This window comes from Conger conger, chromosome 4 (genome assembly GCF_963514075.1).
Source record: "Conger conger chromosome 4, fConCon1.1, whole genome shotgun sequence".
Taxonomy (NCBI): Eukaryota; Metazoa; Chordata; class Actinopteri; order Anguilliformes; family Congridae; genus Conger; species Conger conger.
The window spans coordinates 18,015,245-18,034,445 of record NC_083763.1 but is presented as its reverse complement, the minus strand read 5'-3'; the positions used below and the strand labels follow the sequence as shown (position 1 = coordinate 18,034,445).

General features: G+C 40.0%; 3 protein-coding genes across 3 annotated transcripts; 2 read left to right on the top strand and 1 right to left on the bottom strand.

Moving 5' to 3' along the window:
- Nucleotides 1-1,547: 1,547 nt before the first annotated feature.
- Nucleotides 1,548-3,948, top strand: LOC133126080 (carnitine O-palmitoyltransferase 2, mitochondrial-like). The gene is made up of 5 exons (XM_061237901.1): nucleotides 1,548-1,656; nucleotides 1,994-2,074; nucleotides 2,160-2,266; nucleotides 3,034-3,317; nucleotides 3,673-3,948. The coding sequence occupies exons 1-5, from the start codon at nucleotides 1,553-1,555 to the stop codon at nucleotides 3,946-3,948; spliced, it is 852 nt and encodes a 283-aa protein (XP_061093885.1). The 5' UTR covers nucleotides 1,548-1,552.
- Nucleotides 3,949-8,870: 4,922 nt separating this feature from the next.
- On the top strand, nucleotides 8,871-14,014 carry cpt2 (carnitine palmitoyltransferase 2). The gene is made up of 5 exons (XM_061239995.1): nucleotides 8,871-9,310; nucleotides 9,647-9,727; nucleotides 9,813-9,919; nucleotides 10,687-11,991; nucleotides 12,743-14,014. The coding sequence occupies exons 1-5, from the start codon at nucleotides 9,117-9,119 to the stop codon at nucleotides 13,069-13,071; spliced, it is 2,016 nt and encodes a 671-aa protein (XP_061095979.1). The 5' UTR covers nucleotides 8,871-9,116; the 3' UTR covers nucleotides 13,072-14,014.
- Nucleotides 14,015-14,962: 948 nt separating this feature from the next.
- Nucleotides 14,963-17,143, bottom strand: magoh (mago homolog, exon junction complex subunit). Its single transcript, XM_061239997.1, has 5 exons — nucleotides 16,943-17,143; nucleotides 16,192-16,250; nucleotides 15,917-16,027; nucleotides 15,303-15,385; nucleotides 14,963-15,153 (listed from the first exon to the last, which is right to left on the bottom strand). Exons 1-5 carry the CDS (start codon nucleotides 17,031-17,033, stop codon nucleotides 15,054-15,056), a joined length of 444 nt encoding a protein of 147 aa, XP_061095981.1. The 5' UTR covers nucleotides 17,034-17,143; the 3' UTR covers nucleotides 14,963-15,053.
- Between the last annotated feature and the right edge of the window lie 2,058 nt (nucleotides 17,144-19,201).

Below are 19,201 nucleotides of genomic sequence, written 5' to 3'. Positions count from 1 at the left end.
GGTGTAATAAAGTCCAGTCAGGGCTTTATTCAGGGAATGTCGAGTGAGCGTAGTCGAAAAACAAGCAAAGCCAGGCAATGGTCAACAAAACAGAGGTCAATAATCTTTGGTCAATGAACAGGCTTGGCTCATAACAGGTAGACAATGGCTTGACAAAACCACTAAAGCATGCACTGACAAACAGGAGGCAACAAATTCACAAAAACATGACATGGAACTGAACTTATATGCAGGTGTAGACCGGTGTCGACAATTAGCTTGAGAGCAGCATGCAAATGGAAATCAGGTGTGGAAGATTGACAAGTTAACGAGATAATTAGTAATCATTAGTAATAAACCTATCCTGCCCTAGCGTTAGTAAATTAGTAAATGACATGCACAAGAAACGTAAGGTAAACATGAACACATGGTTAGAATGTTAGTATTACCCAATCCTGATCTAGTGTTAGTTGATTAGTAAGAAGACAAGGGAAATTTAAACAATTAGGGAAGCGTCAGAAAGGGAGAGAGAGAAAGCATGAATGCAAGGTTTGCAGAAAGACACAAAAAAAGTGTATGCTAAACAATGAACAGAACCACATAACATGAAACAACATAAATCGTGACATAATAAGTTTGCAAACTTGTGACATGAATAAACTATATAACATGACATGACAAGACTAACAATTAAATCATAACAACTAAACATGAAACGTAACATGACATGAAAATAAAACGTAACAAGAAATAAAACCTAAGAACGTGGCGAGACTACACTCACATAATACGTGACATGACAATAACATAACTAAGACAATGACTAAACATGAGCCATGACGTGACAAACATGAAACGTGACAGAATGGGAAAATCCTTCTTCAGTACGGCTCAACAACAACAACAAAACAAAGAAACGGCACCTGGAGAGTAATCAAATTAATAGAATTTTAAAGTACTGTCCAAAATGTTCATCATTTCAATTATAAACTAATTTCGCTAAATGTGCGTTTTCGAATGGAATTCAATTGGGAAACTGAGGTTTAATAGACTGGAATGCCTCAGTTAACCACTGAAGTTTGCAACCTTCAGAGTGGATGTCATTCCATAGACAGGCAAATACACTCAGTGAGCACTTCATTAGGTACTGATTAGACATATTTTTTAGACTTACATCTTCTGCCGCTGTAAGCCTATCCACTTTAAGGTTTGACATGTGTGTTCAGAGATGCTCTTTTGCATACTACCGTTTTAATGCTAGTTTATTTGCATTACTGTCACCTTCCTGTCACCTTCCTGTTTGACCAGTATGGCCCTTCCCCTCTCTCCTCTCCCCTCTCTCATAAACAACACGTCTTTGCCCGCAGAACTACTAAATGTAAACTTTTTGTTTTTCTCATCATTCTCTGCAAACTCTAGAGTCTGTTGTGCATGACAATCCCAGGAGTTTAAGAACGTAGTAGAAATTAAGATAGTGATCATCATGGCATATTTGTTTTCAGTACGAGTTATATCGGAACTTAAAACATCTAGGACTATAATACCTTTAAGTAATATGGTTACATACCCTGCAATGTTAAATAATAGACGGTGCTACAGCAGCAAAGTTGGATCAGGATCTGAATATTTGCATAAGAGCATTGTTCCAACCATGCACTATCAAAGAAGTTTACCACGGTGAGTAGCAAACCTTAAAAAGCATTTTGCAAACAATAACATTGACTAGCCAATTAGCTAGCTACTGCATAGTTTACTGTATAAATGTGTGTACATTAACTCGATAGAAGTGGTGTTGTTGCAAGACAGTCTAATTTAGTACTTGGCTTACTAACATTAGCTAGAGCTACTTTCAAATGTAGGTGAAAGTGCACACCCCGAGTCAATGACATTAACTTCCTCCAGTCTCAGTTCTTTGCATAAGTTGAGTATTAAAATAATAATAATTATCATATTTTCTGATTAATGCGTGAGCATTTGTTTTCAGTTCATCATGGCAATCATTTTATTTTTGCAGACTGCCAGTTCCAAAGCTGGAAGACACAATTAAGCGTTATTTGGCTGCCCAGAGGCTCCTCTTAAATGACGAACAGTACAGGTATGACTTCAAATATGTATGTGGTTGGGCTGAATAGCAAGTACTAATTAATTTCCCAAAATACCTAGCAACTATGTTATTGCAGAAACACAGAGAAACTGGCTCACAACTTCCAAAGTGGGGTGGGGAAAGAGCTGCATAACGACTTGGTGGCTCAGGACATGAAGAACAAGCACACAAGCTACATCTCTGGTGAGTTATCAAATATTAGTGCTGTCCACTTAGCTACATAATGTAAGGGATCATGTGATGTTTCTTATAAGTGACCTTCATGTAATCAAAAATGGGGTTTTTAAAGGCATACTATGCAGGATTTTTACCTTGAAAATATAAAACGTGCTCAGTCATTACTATGATACACTGGCAACCTGTGTCTGTGTTTACTTCTGCCCAATACCTTGTTTGTCTACTTGTATTTGTTATTCTAAAAACTCCTCTGGCCGCTTCTGGGCATGGGCCTTTTTTATTTCTGTGCTGTATCTGAAAAGCATGTGTCCAATACACTGAACTCATACGCTCTATGATCCAATACAGAAGGAGGATGAGGAGGGGAAAAGGAGCTGTGTATAGATTGGCTTCTACAGTGGAGAGCTGGGTTTGTGAAAGATTAGCAGAATTGTGCTCCTTCCAGGCAGGCTAGCATTGGTTAGCTATAGGCTAGCCACTATCAATAACTAAATACAAACAGGACTAATGTCAATTAAATAGCAAGCTAAAAGGTTTGTGTGGAAAGTGACTACTAAAACAGATGTTTTACCTAATTATATTAGACCATGGTTTTCTTAGCCAGAACATGAAGCAGAATGATCTTGGTGGCTTAGGCAGGGTTGAGAATGGGGTGTAGACACTTTGTGTGTAAAAAAGAGGAGTGAAGCGGGGAAAGAAAAGCTGCATAGTATGCCTTTATGTATTGTTAAAATGGGTCAATGTTGGTCTACAATGTTTTCCATATGTTTTAGCTCCATGGTTCGACATGTACCTTTCTGCAAGGGATCCGGTGGTGTTGAACTTCAATCCTTTCATGTCTTTCAACGCTGACCCAAAGCCAGAATATAATGACCAGCTACTGCGTGCCACCAACATGGTGGCCTCAGCGGTGCGCTTCATGAAAACACTTCGGGGGGGATTCCTGGAGCCCGAGGTTTTCCACCTGAACCCTGCCAAAAGCGACACAGAGAGTTTCAAAAAGATCATACGCTGGGTGCCAGCAGCACTTTCTTGGTATGGGGCTTATGCACATAAGGTTATGTAATGCACATAACCACACAATACAACAGTATGGTATGCAGAAGCACATCTCTGAACACATAACGCGTCAAACCTCTTAAGTGGATAGGCTACAGAAGCAGAAGACCAAAAAGTCCACACACAAAAAAAAGTCTAATGAACACATAATAGAGTGCTCACTGAGTGTACATTGGCTCATTTCCAGTACTCCAGTACATTTGCCAGCATTAGAGTGTTTCTGTGCTATAGACAAAATGGTTGACATCAAAATATTTATTTGCCCTGCCCATTTAATTTAGTATTCTTTTATGTTATCAGGCCAGGGGTTTGACTGTCACCTGTTTAGAATGTGCTACCTTGCAAATTCCAAGGGCATGCCTCTGCCTAGTTTCTATCAGGACCCAGCTTATGCAGCTATCAACCACAACATCCTCTCCACCAGCACTCTCACCAGCCCAGCTGTAAGCGTGGGGGGCTTTGCACCAGTCGTGCCTGATGGATTTGGAGTGGGTTATGGGGTCCATGATGAATGGATTGGATGCAATGTCTCTAGCTACCCAGCTCGCAATGTCCATGAATTCCTGCAGTGCGTTCACAAGTCCCTGGAAGACATCTTCCACGTTTGTGAGGGCAAGCCCATAAGCTAGGGATAAGATAAACAATAGCCACCATCACTCTAGGGAAGTTACATTACATTACATTATTTGCATTTGGCAGACGCTCTTATCAAGAGCGACGTACAACAAAGTGCATACCCATAACCAGGGATAAGTTCGCTGAAAGACTCTAGAGGGAAGTACAATGTACAAAGGCATTACCAAGATGTATGATCAATATTGGGTACCACTGGCTCTTCTCTGCATGTTTGAAATTAAGGTGGTACCATATGTGATCATATTGAAGAAAGATAGTTCCTTACAGTAGCTCTCTGCTTCAGTTGCATTTTGTGTTCCCTTAACATTGTCTAGTACTAGTTGGGTGCCACACCTTTTTCAACATAGCATTAATAACATACAACAGAGATTGGCACTTGGCTTGGAGTTTGAGTAGACAAAAAATCTCAGGTAAATGCTTTGTATGTTACTGTCAACTAAAAGATTGGGTTGTTGGTATTGAACTGTGAAAGTATACAAATTCTCTGCCTTTTCCCCCATAATGGTGAATAATGAATGAAGGGCTCATGCTTTTTTTTGTTGTTCAGTACAACATATGTTTAAATGCAGATTTTTTTTGGTGTGCAACTGGTGTGATTGTGGGATCCATTCTCCAGTACGTATTAGTAATCTATCATTTTTAAGTGAATGTGAAAATATAAGTTATGATACATTTGCCATTAAAATCTGAAGTGAGCTTAAACAAAGTATGGACGTTTATATTGGCAAGGGTATAAAAGAATACAGAGTAACAAAAAAAGTCCGGTAATTATTTCCAGCTTTCAAAAATATGAAAAGACACTGGGGTTCATGCTCGTCTTTGTGTACATTTAAAACCATTTAGAAGTAGGACAAATATAAAATACAAATGACTAAAAACAGTTAGAAACAAATTTGAAAATGACTGCCAGAAATACTTGTAAAATGATTCACAGTAATTTTCTTTTCACTCTCCTGGATTAGCAAGGCATTTATATACTGTAGAAGCCAGGAGGATTTTCCAGATGCAGGCAGCTTGTCTCCAGGAAAATAAAATGTGTGCACTTGTAGCTACCTAAAAGGTGGTTAAGTAGTATTATATTTGTCTGCCACTTTGCTGGCTAGCTTGTGTGAACAGTGGCTATTAGCACTATCTTTCGTACTTATGTATGCCACTGCCTCGTTGGACAAATGCTTAAAATGTGAATGAGATTTTCACAACTGAGGTAAAACTTTGGTGGTGCTAATATATGTGCAATACAATGAAAATGGAAACCATGACAGTGCATAAGAATACTACTATTGTAGACACTCACATGCTCAATGGGAAAGAGCGCACAAACTGTACAAGTCATTGACATTGAGGCTGCTCTGAGGTTAACCAAAGAAGGATAAACGCTTCAGAAAGATCCCATTCCATGCCCAGTACTATGTAGGGCATATACACCGAGGCGGAAAATCCAGATTCAGAAAGTGAAAGTCCTTCCCAGTTTCTTTGGCCAGGAGGTAGAACTAATTACTGAAATCAGCAGGCCAGATTCGTGGATGGAAGAAGCACATGGCAGGACTTTTACTTTCTGACCCCTTTCCACGTCAGCATATACACTTCAAAAGGTTTCTGGGAGTATCAAATCTAGTACAGAGTACAAGTATTTCTGACTATAATTCTACTACACATTCTATAAGTTATTACTATCATGAAAAGAAACTTCTTAGATGATACAACTGCCACAAAACACAAATGCAGCCATTAAAATAAAAGGAGGAGATTAGGAAAATAATTTTTAAAAAATTCTGACCAGAGTACACAAACGGTATGTGGTACATTTATACAATATGTGATACAAGTGAATCAACATATACTCACAGAGTATCAATATACAGGTGTACAGGTGTTCATAATAAGAGATGAATACCTTCACTCTGACAACAGCAATGAGAGGCTGCCCCTCCAGTCACATAATCCTGATAAGATACCATACAACGCCACCTTAATGGACAAGCACCTTTATTCCTCATTCCACCAAGAGCACCTCCAGTATGTTCTCAGTCCAAGCACTCACAGCAGACCATCAGAACAATAAGATCATAAACCCTTCAATGTTAAGAGGTTTTTTTAAATATAGAAATGCATGCATGTAACTGTAAGCATGTAAGCATTAGATTACATTTGTGTAACGTTATGGGATGCATCTGACTAAGATCAGGGGGGCTGGATGGAGTCATATTATACAGGTTGAAATATCAGGTGGATGCCCAAGTTCAACCATAGTACAGATTTTATGCCTCAACACACACACGAGCACTGATGGAAGGAGAAATTGCTTTCATGCAAAGAACTAGACTATACAGAGAATCTCATCAATCTAATGGAGGGAGTGAACTGTCACCTTTTTATCTGTGCATGTATTTCTAAGGCTGAGTGGCCATGCTGCTGCTGCTACTCTGTATGTGTGTGTGTGTGTGTGTGTGTGTGTGTGTGTGTGTGTGTGTGTGTGTGTGTGTGTGTGTGTGCATGCATGTGGGTTTTTTTTTGTTTTTTTTGGAGCAGCTTGGAGGGTTTAAGGGCAAGCATCAGACTGAAGCTGGCTGGTTTACTCTCTCACCCAGCAAAATTAATATCTCTACAGAGGACTTAGCTTGGAAAGCCTGCCTCAGTCACACTGCTGTGACAGCCTGCCTTACGTTAACTTAACCTACAGTGTCGATGTTGAGCTTGAAAAAAAGCAATTGTGTCTCAAACCCAAATTAAGCTGCAGTAGCCTACTGCAGCACATAATGAAACATATGACAAACAAAATGGCAGATTAGGTTCTTTGGTTAGGTTAAGTCACCTTCTCCATTGAATTCAATGGGCAGCAAACTCCTTTACCCTCATTATGAACAGTAGAGGCCGTTTCCAGTTATTTCCTAGGCCCCTCCTACCCTCTCCAGTTCCTATGTACACTCTGTGGTTCCATAGATTCCCATGGGAGCTCCTCAGTGGCACATTAAGCCAGTTCATGGAGGCTGCCATTTTTGATTATTGAATTCAATTGGGAAACTGAGGTTTAATAGACTGGAATGCCTCAGTTAACCACTGAAGTTTGCAACCTTCAGAGTGGATGTCATTGCATAGACATGCAAATACACTCAGTGAGCACTTCATTAGGTACTGATTAGACATATTTTTTAGACTTACATCTTCTGCCGTTGTAAGCCTATCCACTTTAAGGTTTGACATGTGTGTTCAGAGATGCTCTTTTGCATACTACCGTTTTAATGCTAGGTTATTTGCATTACTGTCACCTTCCTGTTTGACCAGTATGGCCCTTCCCCTCTCTCCTCTCCCCTCTCTCATAAACAACACGTCTTTGCCCGCAGAACTACTGCTCACTGGGTGTTTTTGTTTTTCTCATCATTCTCTGCAAACTCTAGAGACTGTTGTGCATGACAATCCCAGGAGATCAGCAGTTTCTGAGATATTACATACAATAGGCCATACAATAAGCCATAAGTGAACCACAGCTACAGATTTAAAACACACAGAGGTTCTTAGATAAATATAATAGTGCAGCATTCAATTCCCTGTGGTGTTTGCATTCATAACCGCCTGAAATTGCCAAATATTGTTTGCTAGGACTAGCTTGTTGAGTGTTAGTCTAAAATGTAAGCAGCCTGACAGGAAGTTATTACTCAGCCAAGATCTTTCTTTCAGTTGTCTAAACAATTTGTCTCTTTTTGTCACTGGTGGTGAAAGCTCATTAAGGGTGGCCTGTAGTGTAGTGGTTAAGGTAAATGACTGGGACACGCAAGGTCAGTGGTTCTAATCCTGGTGTAGCCACAATAAGATCCGCACAGCCGTTGGGTCCCTGAGCAAGGCCCTTAACCCTGCATTGCTCCAGGAGAGGATTGTCTCCTGCTTAGTGTAATCAACTGTATGTTGCTCTGGATAAGAGCATCTGCCATCTGCCAAATGCCAGTAATATAATGTAATGTAACTTATTTTAAACTGATTTACAATTTCAGCTTAAGAAAAATACTGGTTTGTATTTTTTTTGTAAACGTTTATAAATCAGTTTTGGTTTAACCATTCACACCTCTACTATCTATCAATTTGAAATAATATATTCATCAAAAAAATGCATTATATTCTTACAGACCTCATAGACAAAAGATTGGAGAAGGGCCTTCAAAGGCTTTCTATTGTAAAAGAGATATTAAAAGTAAATATTTTCCTAAAACTTCTGGACCAAAACATCATTGTTTCACAAACTACTACACATAATGACATTTGTCGCTGGTTTATTTGGTTATTAAATCAGCTTAGGGTTTTACATCGACCCCTCTAACCGGGTTATGTGTTCTTCCTACTTCCTTTTTATGAACTAATGAAGAATAGGCGGTGAGAGCAGAGTCTTATTGGATTTTCTGTCAGCGCAAACTACACGGGAAGTAGTAGGCTAGTATGGTAGCCTAGTAATCTGGTTTGGAAGTCCAACCTGGTCACAGTTGGGCTACTTTCCTTGCTAGATTAAACAAGTGGTTTTTTGAACTGATCATGTCTAGCGAGCTGTAAATATCACTGGATTTCTTGAATGCCGCCTTCTGCTTCAATATTTTAACATTTATTAATTGTTCTGCATGTCCAGTTTCCATACAATCTGACTTGTCAATCTTGACTGCTCTCTGTTTCTTTATGAAAATTAAATATATTTGAAAAAATATTTTAATAAATGTATTCCACAATATATTGGCAAATATGCAGATTATTTATATTGCGATTACATATTGCCATATATTGTAAATATACTATCATTACATTTTACAAACAGTCCACATTATTACGATGCATTGCAATTTCCTTTTCAATTGCCATTTTATTAAAACTTGTCAATCTTGTAACTACCTCCACGGTCTTTGTCAGTCGACGATAGGGGGTGGAGTCTCCACGGACCGGTCTGTGTACGAATTTCCCTGTCTGTTAGCAAGGTAGCTACTAGCTACCTATTTTAATACAAACTGGGCGACAGACATTAGCTCGCGAGCTAGTTTTGTATTTAATCAACCTGTCTGTTTCTCGACCGAGGTGTTCGTTCCATTTGTGTTGGCCCTGTACTATTTTCAAGTAGCCATATAGATTGATAGCTCACGTGAGAAATCTCGAGTTTAAGAACGTAGTAGAAATTAAGATAGTGACCATCATGGCATATTTGTTTTCAGTACGAGTTATATCAGAACTTAAAACATCTAGGACTATAATACCTTTAAGTAATATGGTTACATACCCTGCGATGTTAAATAATAGACGGTGCTACAGCAGCAAAGTTGGATCAGAATCTGAATATTTGCATAAGAGCATTGTTCCAACCATGCACTATCAAAGAAGTTTACCACGGTGAGTAGCAAACCTTAAAAAGCATTTTGCAAACAATAACATGGACTAGCCAATTAGCTAGCTACTGCATAGTTTACTGTATAAATGTGTGTACGTTAAGTCGATAGAAGTGGTGTTGTTGCAAGACAGTGTACTTTAGTACTTGGCTTACTAACATTAGCTAGAGCTACTTTCAAATGTAGGTGAAAGTGCACACCCCGAGTCAATGACATTAACTTCCTCCAGTCTCAGTTCTTTGCATAAGTTGAGTATTAAAATAATAATAATTATCATATTTCTGATTAATGCGTGAGCATTTGTTTTCAGTTCATCATGGCAATCATTTTATTTTTGCAGACTGCCAGTTCCAAAGCTGGAAGACACAATTAAGCGTTACTTGGCTGCCCAGAGGCCCCTCTTAAATGACGAACAGTACAGGTATGACTTCAAATATGTATGTGGTTGGGCTGAATAGCAAGTACTAATTCATTTCCCAAAATACCTAGCAACTATGTTATTGCAGAAACACAGAGAAACTGGCTCACAACTTCCAAAGTGGGGTGGGGAAAGAGCTGCATAACGACTTGGTGGCTCAGGACATGAAGAACAAGCACACAAGCTACATCTCTGGTGAGTTATCAAATATTAGTGCTGTCCACTTAGCTACATAATGTAAGGGATCATGTGATGTTTCTTATAAGTGACCTTCATGTAATCAAAAATGGGGTTTTTAAAGGCATACTATGCAGGATTTTTACCTTGAAAATATAAAACGTGCTCAGTCATTACTATGATACACTGGCAACCTGTGTCTGTGTTTACTTCTGCCCAATACCTTGTTTGTCTACTTGTATTTGTTATTCTAAAAACTCCTCTGGCCGCTTCTGGGCATGGGCCTTTTTTATTTCTGTGCTGTATCTGAAAAGCATGTGTCCAATACACTGAACTCATACGCTCTATGATCCAATACAGAAGGAGGATGAGGAGGGGAAAAGGAGCTGTGTATAGATTGGCTTCTACAGTAGAGAGCTGGGTTTGTGAAAGATTAGCAGAATTGTGCTCCTTCCAGGCAGGCTAGCATTGGTTAGCTATAGGCTAGCCACTATCAATAACTAAATACAAACAGGACTAATGTCAATTAAATAGCTAGCTAAAAGGTTTGTGTGGAAAGTGACTACTAAAACAGATGTTTTACCTAATTATATTAGACCATGGTTTTCTTAGCCAGAACATGAAGCAGAATGATCTTGGTGGCTTAGGCAGGGTTGAGAATGGGGTGTAGACACTTTGTGTGTAAAAAAGAGGAGTGAAGCGGGGAAAGAAAAGCTGCATAGTATGCCTTTATGTATTGTTAAAATGGGTAAATGTTGGTCTACAATGTTTTCCATATGTTTTAGCTCCATGGTTCGACATGTACCTTTCTGCAAGGGATCCGGTGGTGTTGAACTTCAATCCTTTCATGTCTTTCAACGCTGACCCAAAGCCAGAATATAATGACCAGCTACTGCGTGCCACCAACATGGTGGCCTCAGCGGTGCGCTTCATGAAAACACTTCGGGGGGGATTCCTGGAGCCCGAGGTTTTCCACCTGAACCCTGCCAAAAGCGACACAGAGAGTTTCAAAAAGATCATACGCTGGGTGCCACCAGCACTTTCTTGGTATGGGGCTTATATGGTGAATGCCTACCCTTTGGACATGTCCCAATACTTCCGGCTCTTCAACTCCACCCGCATCCCCAAGCCTGGCACAGATGAGCTCTTCACTGACGCAAAGGCCCGACACCTGCTGGTGATGAGGAAGGGCAACATGTATGTGTTTGACATCGTCGACCGTGACGGGAATCTAGTGAAGCCAGCGGAGATCCAGGCCCATTTAGAGTATATCCTGTCTGATCCGTCCCCAGCCCCAGCCTTCCCATTGGGCTTCCTGACCAGTGAGAACCGAGATGTGTGGGCAGGTCTGCGCGAGAAGCTGCTGGCAGCAGGGAATGGGGAGGCGCTAAGAACAGTAGACAGTGCACTCTTCTGCCTGTGCCTGGATGATGAGCCTATGCATGACCATATCCACATATCCCATAACATGCTGCACGGTGATGGGTGCAACCGCTGGTACGACAAATCTTTCAGCATCATCCTGACCAAAGATGGGAATGCTGCCATTAACTTTGAGCACTCCTGGGGAGATGGCGTTGCTGTCCTCCGCTTTCAGAATGAGGTTTTCAAGGACACCACAGAGCAGCCACTGGTCAACCCTGGCTCCACAGCAGCTGCTGTTGATTCGGCCTCTGTGGTGCGCAGGCTTGACTTCAAGCTGGACAGTGAGCTGGAAAACGGCATCAGCAAAGCGAAAGAGAACTTCCAGGCAGCCATCTCCAAGCTCACTATTGCCGCGGTGCAGTTCCAGAGAGGGGGGAAGGAGATGCTGAAGAAGAAGAAGCTGAGCCCAGATGCTATGGTACAGCTGGCTTTCCAGATGGGCTTTCTGCGGCAATATGGACAGACAGTGGCTACTTACGAGTCCTGCAGCACCGCTGCCTTCCGCCATGGCCGCACAGAGACCATCCGCCCAGCCAGTGTCTACACCCAGCGTTGCGCCAAAGCTTTTGTTTGCCAGTCAAACCAGTACTCGGTGGACCAGCTGCAAGGCATGCTGAATGCCTGCTCTAAATATCATGGGCAGCTCACTAAGGAGGCCGCTATGGGTGAGTGCTGTTGGTAGTTTTTAAATTGGAGCTGTTCAGACTGCAAGCTTCTGACTAGACTTGATATACACTGAGGTTTATACACTCACTGAGCACTTTATTAGGTTGACCTTTACACCAGCTTGTTAATGCAAATATTTAATCAGCCAATCATGTGGTAGAAACTAAATGCATACAACCATGCAGAAGTGGTCAAGAGGTTCAGCTGTTTTTCAGACCAAATGAATGGGGATGAAATGTGATCTAAGTGACTTTGACCATATAATGATTGTTGGTGCCAGACAGGGCGGTTTGAATATCTCAGAAATTGCTGATCTCCTGGGATTTTCACACATAGCAGTCTCTAGAGTTTGAAGAGAATCCAGTGAGCAGCAGTTCTGCGGGCAAAAACGCGTTGTTAATCAGAGGTCAGAGGAGAAGGGCCAGACTGGTCAAATCTGACTGGAGGGTTAGAGTAATGCACATAACCACGCATTACAACAGTATGGTATGCAGAAGCACATCTCTGAACACACAACATGTCAAACCTCTTAAGTGGATAGGCTACAGAAGCAGAAGACCAAAAAGTCCACACACAAAAAAAAGTCTAATGAATTCATAATAGAGTGCTCACTGAGTGTATATTGGCTCATTTCCAGTACTCCAGTACATTTGCCAGCATTAGAGTGTTTCTGTGCTATAGACGAAATGGTTGACATCAAAATATTTATTTGCCCTGCCCATTTAATTTCATATTCTTTTATGTTACCAGGCCAGGGGTTCGACCGTCACCTGTTTGGAATGTGCTACCTTGCAAATTCCAAGGGCATGCCTCTGCCTAGTTTCTATCAGGACCCAGCTTATGCAGCTATCAACCACAACATCCTCTCCACCAGCACTCTCACCAGCCCAGCTGTAAGCCTGGGGGGCTTTGCACCAGTCGTGCCTGATGGATTTGGAGTGGGTTATGGGGTCCATGATGAATGGATTGGATGCAATGTCTCTAGCTACCCAGCTCGCAATGTCCATGAATTCCTGCAGTGCGTTCACAAGTCCCTGGAAGACATCTTCCACGTTTGTGAGGGCAAGCCCATAAGCTAGGGATAGGATAAACAATAGCCACCAACACTCTAGGGAAATAAATGTACAAAGGCATTGCCAAGATGTATGATCAATATTGGGTACCACTGGCTCTTCTCTGCATGTTTGAAATTAAGTGGTGATACCATGTGTGATCATATTGAAGAAAGAGAGTTCATTACAGTAGCTCTCTGCTTCAGTTGCATTTTGTGTTCCCTTAACATTGTCTAGTATTAGTTGGGTGCCACACCTTTTTCAACATACCATTAATAACATACAACAGAGATTGGCACTTGGCTTGGAGTTTGAGTAGACAAAAAATCTCAGGTAAATGCTTTGTATGTTACTGTCAACTAATAGATTGGGTTGTTGGTATTGAACTGTGAAAGTATACAAATTCTCTGCCTTTTCCCCCTTAATGGTGAATAATGAACGAAGGGCTCATGCTTTTTTTTGTTGTTCAGTACAAGATATGTTTAAATGCAGATTTTTTTTGTGTGCAACTGGTGTGATTGTGGGATCCATTCTCCAGTACGTATCAGTCATTTATCATTTTTAAGTGAATGTGAAAATACAAGTTATGATACATTTGCCTTTAAAATCTGAAGTGAGCTTAAACAGATGTTTAACCTAATTATATTAGACCATGGTTTTCTTAGATTCAATTAGATTTATGTGACATTAGTGTATGTTTGCTGTTTTTCATCCAGTTTGGGGAAAAAATATTTGGTCTTTGTAGGCACAAGGGCAAATAGGATTTTTGTTATTTTATACATAACTCGGTAGGTTGCTGTGGAAAATTAGCAATTTTGGAATGATGGTGTAGCTGTGGTTTTAATTGATGTCGTTCAGAGTTGAGAGTTGGCAACTTAGAAACATGTTTGCACTATTATCCTAAGACCTGGCAATTTCTTTTATTCCTCTGTTGAGGGACATAAGTGTCTGGTCTTCATCTTAAGAACCATATGTTCCACTATGCTGAAACCTACACTACAGGGGACACTCAAGACATTTGTATTCTGTCGAAAAATTCAAATTTTATAGTTCCAGGTCTCCCCCAAGGTCTTGTCAATTGCAAAATGTTGCATTTTATCAAATATATACAATGATACGTAATACCATTTGGTTTACATTATTGTATGCAATCTCTCCAAATAAAAAATGTGTTAGATTTACATAAAACTAAAAATTATGATTGTGAAAAGGAGCTTTTCAATTGCTTACAGCCAGACTTAAATATAACGATTTATACAATCACTTGAAAATTTGTTCAGTGTTGAAGTCATCTCTTAAAACTTATAATATAATTACCTTTCTATTTGGCTGATTACAACACATCAAGTCATAAACAACTTGTCATTCAGTAGCAGTGGTGTCAAACTAAGTGCCATGGAGGGGCCATGTCTGTGCTGTGTTTAAATAACTTATGTGCCTTAATGCATACAGCTGAATGAGTCATTTGAATTCATTGTTTGGAATAAAAACTTGCATACACACAGCTCTCTGTGTCTACTAGTTTGAGACCACTGTTCAACAGGTATGACGGCTTCAAGTTAGGTCTAGGGCAGGGGTGTCAAAACCAGGGGGCTTTTTGTAGCTTCCTTTCAATCAACAAGGTGTATAGATTATTTCACCAATCAATTACTTTTCTGGATGAGAACCTGTTTGAGACCTGTGATCTAGCTAGACCAGTGATCTTCATTCTTGGTCCTGATGGACCACAGGGTCTTCTGGTTTTTGTTTTTGCCTTAATATAAGCAACAATTCAGACCAAAGAAACCAGGGCATGCCCCACAAAGCAGGAGTATAGTCAGCCAGATAACCGCACGGAGTAAAACCCAGATCCTGGAACATGAACTGAAGTAAAGAGTAAAATGTATGGTAATGCTGAAGCAACACACAAAACGGGGCATTTTCCCCAAAATTTATTTATTTAAAATTAAAAAAACAGTTTAATCAAGCAAGGCAAACATGTAATAACAGCAACAGCTATTCATCCAATCTTAGATGGGTTTGATTTTGAAATGCAAGCCAATGAGACTGAAGACCAGACACTTCAGATCTTGGACCAGGTAGTAGAAAACTCTGAGGCCTTCTGGATCTCTGAAAAAGGGGAAAAATTTGTATAGCACACACTAGAAAAGTGCTTTCACCAATGTTAAACAGACAGGAAAAATAAAGAGAAAAATCCTTAAATCGTTATTTGCAAGTCCAGCCCACAGTAATCACAGTCCACTAAGGTGTGTACTTACTTTGACTGGTTGACATCGATCAAGGACCCAATCTTGGATGTTGTGAACGAGATGTGTTCATCACCTATGACGATCTCCAGCTCCTAAAAAGTTGTTTTTTTTTAACTTATTTAAACAAATTTTGCTAGATAGGTTTAGCACAAAGGAAAATCATTTGCAAAACATCCAAGTATTTGCTACAAAATAACATTTTAGGCATTTAATGGCCAAGACCCTGCTTAACTGAACTGTTTTTGAAGTTGTGTTTGCAGGAAATCCTGCACCCATCTATCAGCCAACGTGGATGAGATTCAGGGCCAACAACCCTGATTCCGGAGAGCCACATGGTACATTGTTTTCATTTTCAAAAATGTATTTTGGCTGTTACATTACATTATTTAACTGAAGCTTTTATCCAAAGCGACTTAGCAGGGGACAGTCATGTACCTTAAGCATTGTACCCCAGTCATGTACCTTGAGCATTGTACCTTAAGTGGGTATTGTCCCCTGCTTAGTCTAATCAACTATAAGTCGCTTTTGATAAAAGTATCCCTTGAATAACGGTTATGCAATGTAAAGAACTGACGCGATTAAAAACAAGGTTGTACAACAGCATCGTCATGAATAAGACAAACCTGTCTGCCCACTCGGTCTGGTGGTGGCCACAACGCATCGTCTTCTTTTGTTATCTCGCTGTCGTCGATTATCCTCTTCAACTCCTCCATCACACTCTTGTGAACGTATGCCTAGGGAAATTGGCGCACGATCAAACAGTCAAACACTTAATTCAACGAACCACTCACTGCAAGTGATGTAATTCCAACATTCTAGTACACACGTACAAACTCATTTTAGTTGTTACCAATGACAGTTGAAAATAACCACGAGAACAAACACAATATTACGTTACCTCCTTTCTGATCATGACATCATTCTTGTAGTTGCTGTTGTTTGCATACCTTAACTTCCCTGTAAACACAAAAGGAAACAACTGCATCACGTTCCTTGAGGTAGCACAACTAAAACAATACCACCAGACTAGTAGCTTGGTTCAGTATAACGTAACACTAATTTTACTGTTCCGTTGAAAAAGGTAATCTTGGCTAAGAAGCCTCAGTAATTAGCTTGAGTGTGTATTCTAGACTTACATTTCTACTAGAAACTAGTTAACAGTTAGTTAGCTAGCTAGCTAATGTTATTGGTAAGATAACGCTGATTTGGGGACTAAACGCATTGGTTCAGACGTTAGCCATCCCATCCAAAAAAAAGTTCACCAGATTTGTACTCCTATTATTTCCAGGGTAGAAGCCGATTTCAGTTGGCTAGTGCTATTGGTTAGCTAACGCTCGTTCGGTGACTAGCTAACTTAAATGCGTTGGTTTACATACGTTAGCCAAGCATTTAACTTTTGATACACACGAGCAAATCTTAGCACTCCTATCGAATTTCACACAATGCAAAAAAGTTCACGTGATTTGTATTCTTCCTATCATTTTCTTGGAATACTTACAAACAAAAAGGACAAATGTATGACGGATTTCTGAAAACAGGTTTAGCTGAAACTGAACGAGGCCCACTCAAACGTAGCTAGCTATTAAGCTAACTTATATACGCGGCATTTCCCACAGATTTCTACTCACGATTATGACCAAATAACTTACCATCGGGTCGAAACTCAAATTCCAGAAACTCGTGGCCAAATTTGCCCTTGTGTCCGACGTAATACCTCAAATAAAAGTCGCTAGTAGACATTTTAAATAAAAACTGCAAATCGTGGTCTACCGTCCACACACACCGCTTTTCTTCTAGCTCTGAGACGCTTGCGCCTTGTAGCGCACATGATGACGCCAAACACCTTTGCGTCGCGTCAAAATGACGTTTTGGTAGTTCGGGGACCAAGGATTGATTGACACACCGATCCGTACAGCTTAATTGATTTGCTTTCCACAGAATCTCGTAAAAGTCGTTACAGGGGTTATTGTTTTTTCATAAACTGGATAAAAGCGCTTTATAAATACCGCGCTATATAAATATAAATGCCGTCCATTCATTCAGCATCTGGTGCCAAAAAGATGTACCTATCCAAGCCCATTCAAAACCACGCATTTATCCTGCCGAAATTATACTATTTTGGACAGTACTTTTAAATTCGAACATTTAATCACACATAACTAATTAATCTCCAGGGACCTACTGTTACCGAGCCCAGGTAAGAACGTGCTATTTCATTAATATTAACTGCACGTTTGGGTACCCAGTACGCTTGCTCTGGTGCCAAAAAATCCATAGTCAAACATGGTAGCCTCCTAAACTGGCTTCATGAGCCATTGAAAACCTGTTCTTTTGGACAGATTCGGTTCTTTAGACTTGTCTGATGAGCTCATATATTGTGGAATTGTATTACAAGAACACATATCTCAAATATCAACGCCAGAGACTTCTCTTTTTCTGGGTGGTAGTGCTGATTTTAAAAAAATTCTGTTGTTTGTTGTCCCACACTTCTCAACTGCTTATGCACGGGAAATAACTCATAACAAATAACAAATTCACAGCAAACCTAAACTTGAATAATTTCTTCTTTAACTTCTTCAATTTCTAATTGTTGTTTCTTCTCTTTAGTGCTCTTCCATCATCAGGAGCCTCATTTATAAACGTTGCGTAGGCACAAAAGAATGCGTACGCCACTTTCTAAGCAAACTTTGGCATTTATAAAAAACAAACTTGACGGGAAAATGTGCGGTCCTCCACGGAAACTCTGACCCATGCGTACGCACATTAACTGGAGAAATGAGAAACTGTGCCTTTAATGCTCGTGAGGTAAGACCAGGAAAACGGGAAGTGAAACAGGATTTAAAAAGGTATAAAGATTTCCCGGGAGTTGGGTATGGCTGCTGTAAGGACGTGCGTCGTCCCTGTTATACTTATTAAAGTGTTGTATTGTTGAATCTCGCTATACGGGTTCTCTCCCTTCCTAAGTGCAACAACATTTGGCGACGAGAGAAGTCGAAAATGATACACAAATGATACCACTGTGTAAAATAAATCGAAATTGATTGTTGTTGATTGTACTCTTAAAGGGTTCTGATTTTCTGCATGTTTACACTAGGACTCGGAACTATACTGTCCTCTCAGGTCCTCTTTACACTTGTTCTTGTGTTTAATTTGCACTTTGTTGTACGTCGCTCTGGATAAGAGCGTCTGCTAAATGCCATGTAATGTAATGTAATGAAATATTACCTCTCACGTATCATATATGAAGAGTTAATTTGCAAAAACGGATAAAAGCCTCTCTTACAACGAATAAAAAAACAGCTGTTCGATTGATGCTCCCTGGAGTGCCCAAAAAATATGATTTAGGATGATAAATATAAACGGAGATGTTGTAAAATAATCCCTCAAACATGTAGACGAATTGTTAAACAATACTTCATATTAAATGTATTCTCATAAATAATATGGTGAACAGTCGGACAAATTGCGCTGCACTGATGCCGTTTACAATGCGTCAGTCGGGCAGATACGAGCATAGTTTTATATATTGTTATCATATTCATATATTATGTTTTATAATGTGTTTATTGTTATACATTTTTTTAATATTATCATCGTCATCATCACATTCGTTGTGTAGAACTGTTCGTCATTTACAATCAATCAGGATAATTCCCACACCTGTAGCTTTTCAGAGGCAATCAAATGGCTGAAATCTCTTTTCTTGGCCTTCTTTTCAGCGTTTGCCATTGTCGTCTTCCTGAAATGCATATTCATTAGGGGTGTTTCACTGCCTATTTATAGGCAACTGTGGGCGGGACATGAAGCTGGCAAAGTTGCGCCACATTTAGAGTTGATTGTGATTTATAAAGGAAAACTGGCGTGGGACGTGCGTATGCACTGTTTTATAAATCATAATATTTTTTTGC

What these genes read in the sequence shown, in the direction of transcription:
- LOC133126080 (XM_061237901.1), top strand. Translation starts at nt 1,553, where the DNA reads ATGTTAAATAATAGACGGTGCTACAGCAGCAAAGTTGGATCAGGATCT. An exon ending in TTAAATGACGAACAGTACAG is followed by an intron (nt 2,075 to 2,159) that starts GTATGACTTCAA and finishes ATGTTATTGCAG; the next exon opens with AAACACAGAGAAACTGGCTC. An exon ending in ATGGGGCTTATGCACATAAG is followed by an intron (nt 3,318 to 3,672) that starts GTTATGTAATGC and finishes GCAAATTCCAAG; the next exon opens with GGCATGCCTCTGCCTAGTTT.
- cpt2 (XM_061239995.1), top strand. Translation starts at nt 9,117, where the DNA reads ATGGCATATTTGTTTTCAGTACGAGTTATATCAGAACTTAAAACATCT. An exon ending in GCACACAAGCTACATCTCTG is followed by an intron (nt 9,920 to 10,686) that starts GTGAGTTATCAA and finishes CATATGTTTTAG; the next exon opens with CTCCATGGTTCGACATGTAC. An exon ending in CACTAAGGAGGCCGCTATGG is followed by an intron (nt 11,992 to 12,742) that starts GTGAGTGCTGTT and finishes TTATGTTACCAG; the next exon opens with GCCAGGGGTTCGACCGTCAC.
- magoh (XM_061239997.1), bottom strand. Translation starts at nt 17,033, where the DNA reads ATGTCTACTAGCGACTTTTATTTGAGGTATTACGTCGGACACAAGGGC. An exon ending in ATTTGAGTTTCGACCCGATG is followed by an intron (nt 16,251 to 16,942) that starts GTAAGTTATTTG and finishes TTGTGTTTACAG; the next exon opens with GGAAGTTAAGGTATGCAAAC. An exon ending in CAGACCGAGTGGGCAGACAG is followed by an intron (nt 15,386 to 15,916) that starts GTTTGTCTTATT and finishes ACAACTTTTTAG; the next exon opens with GAGCTGGAGATCGTCATAGG.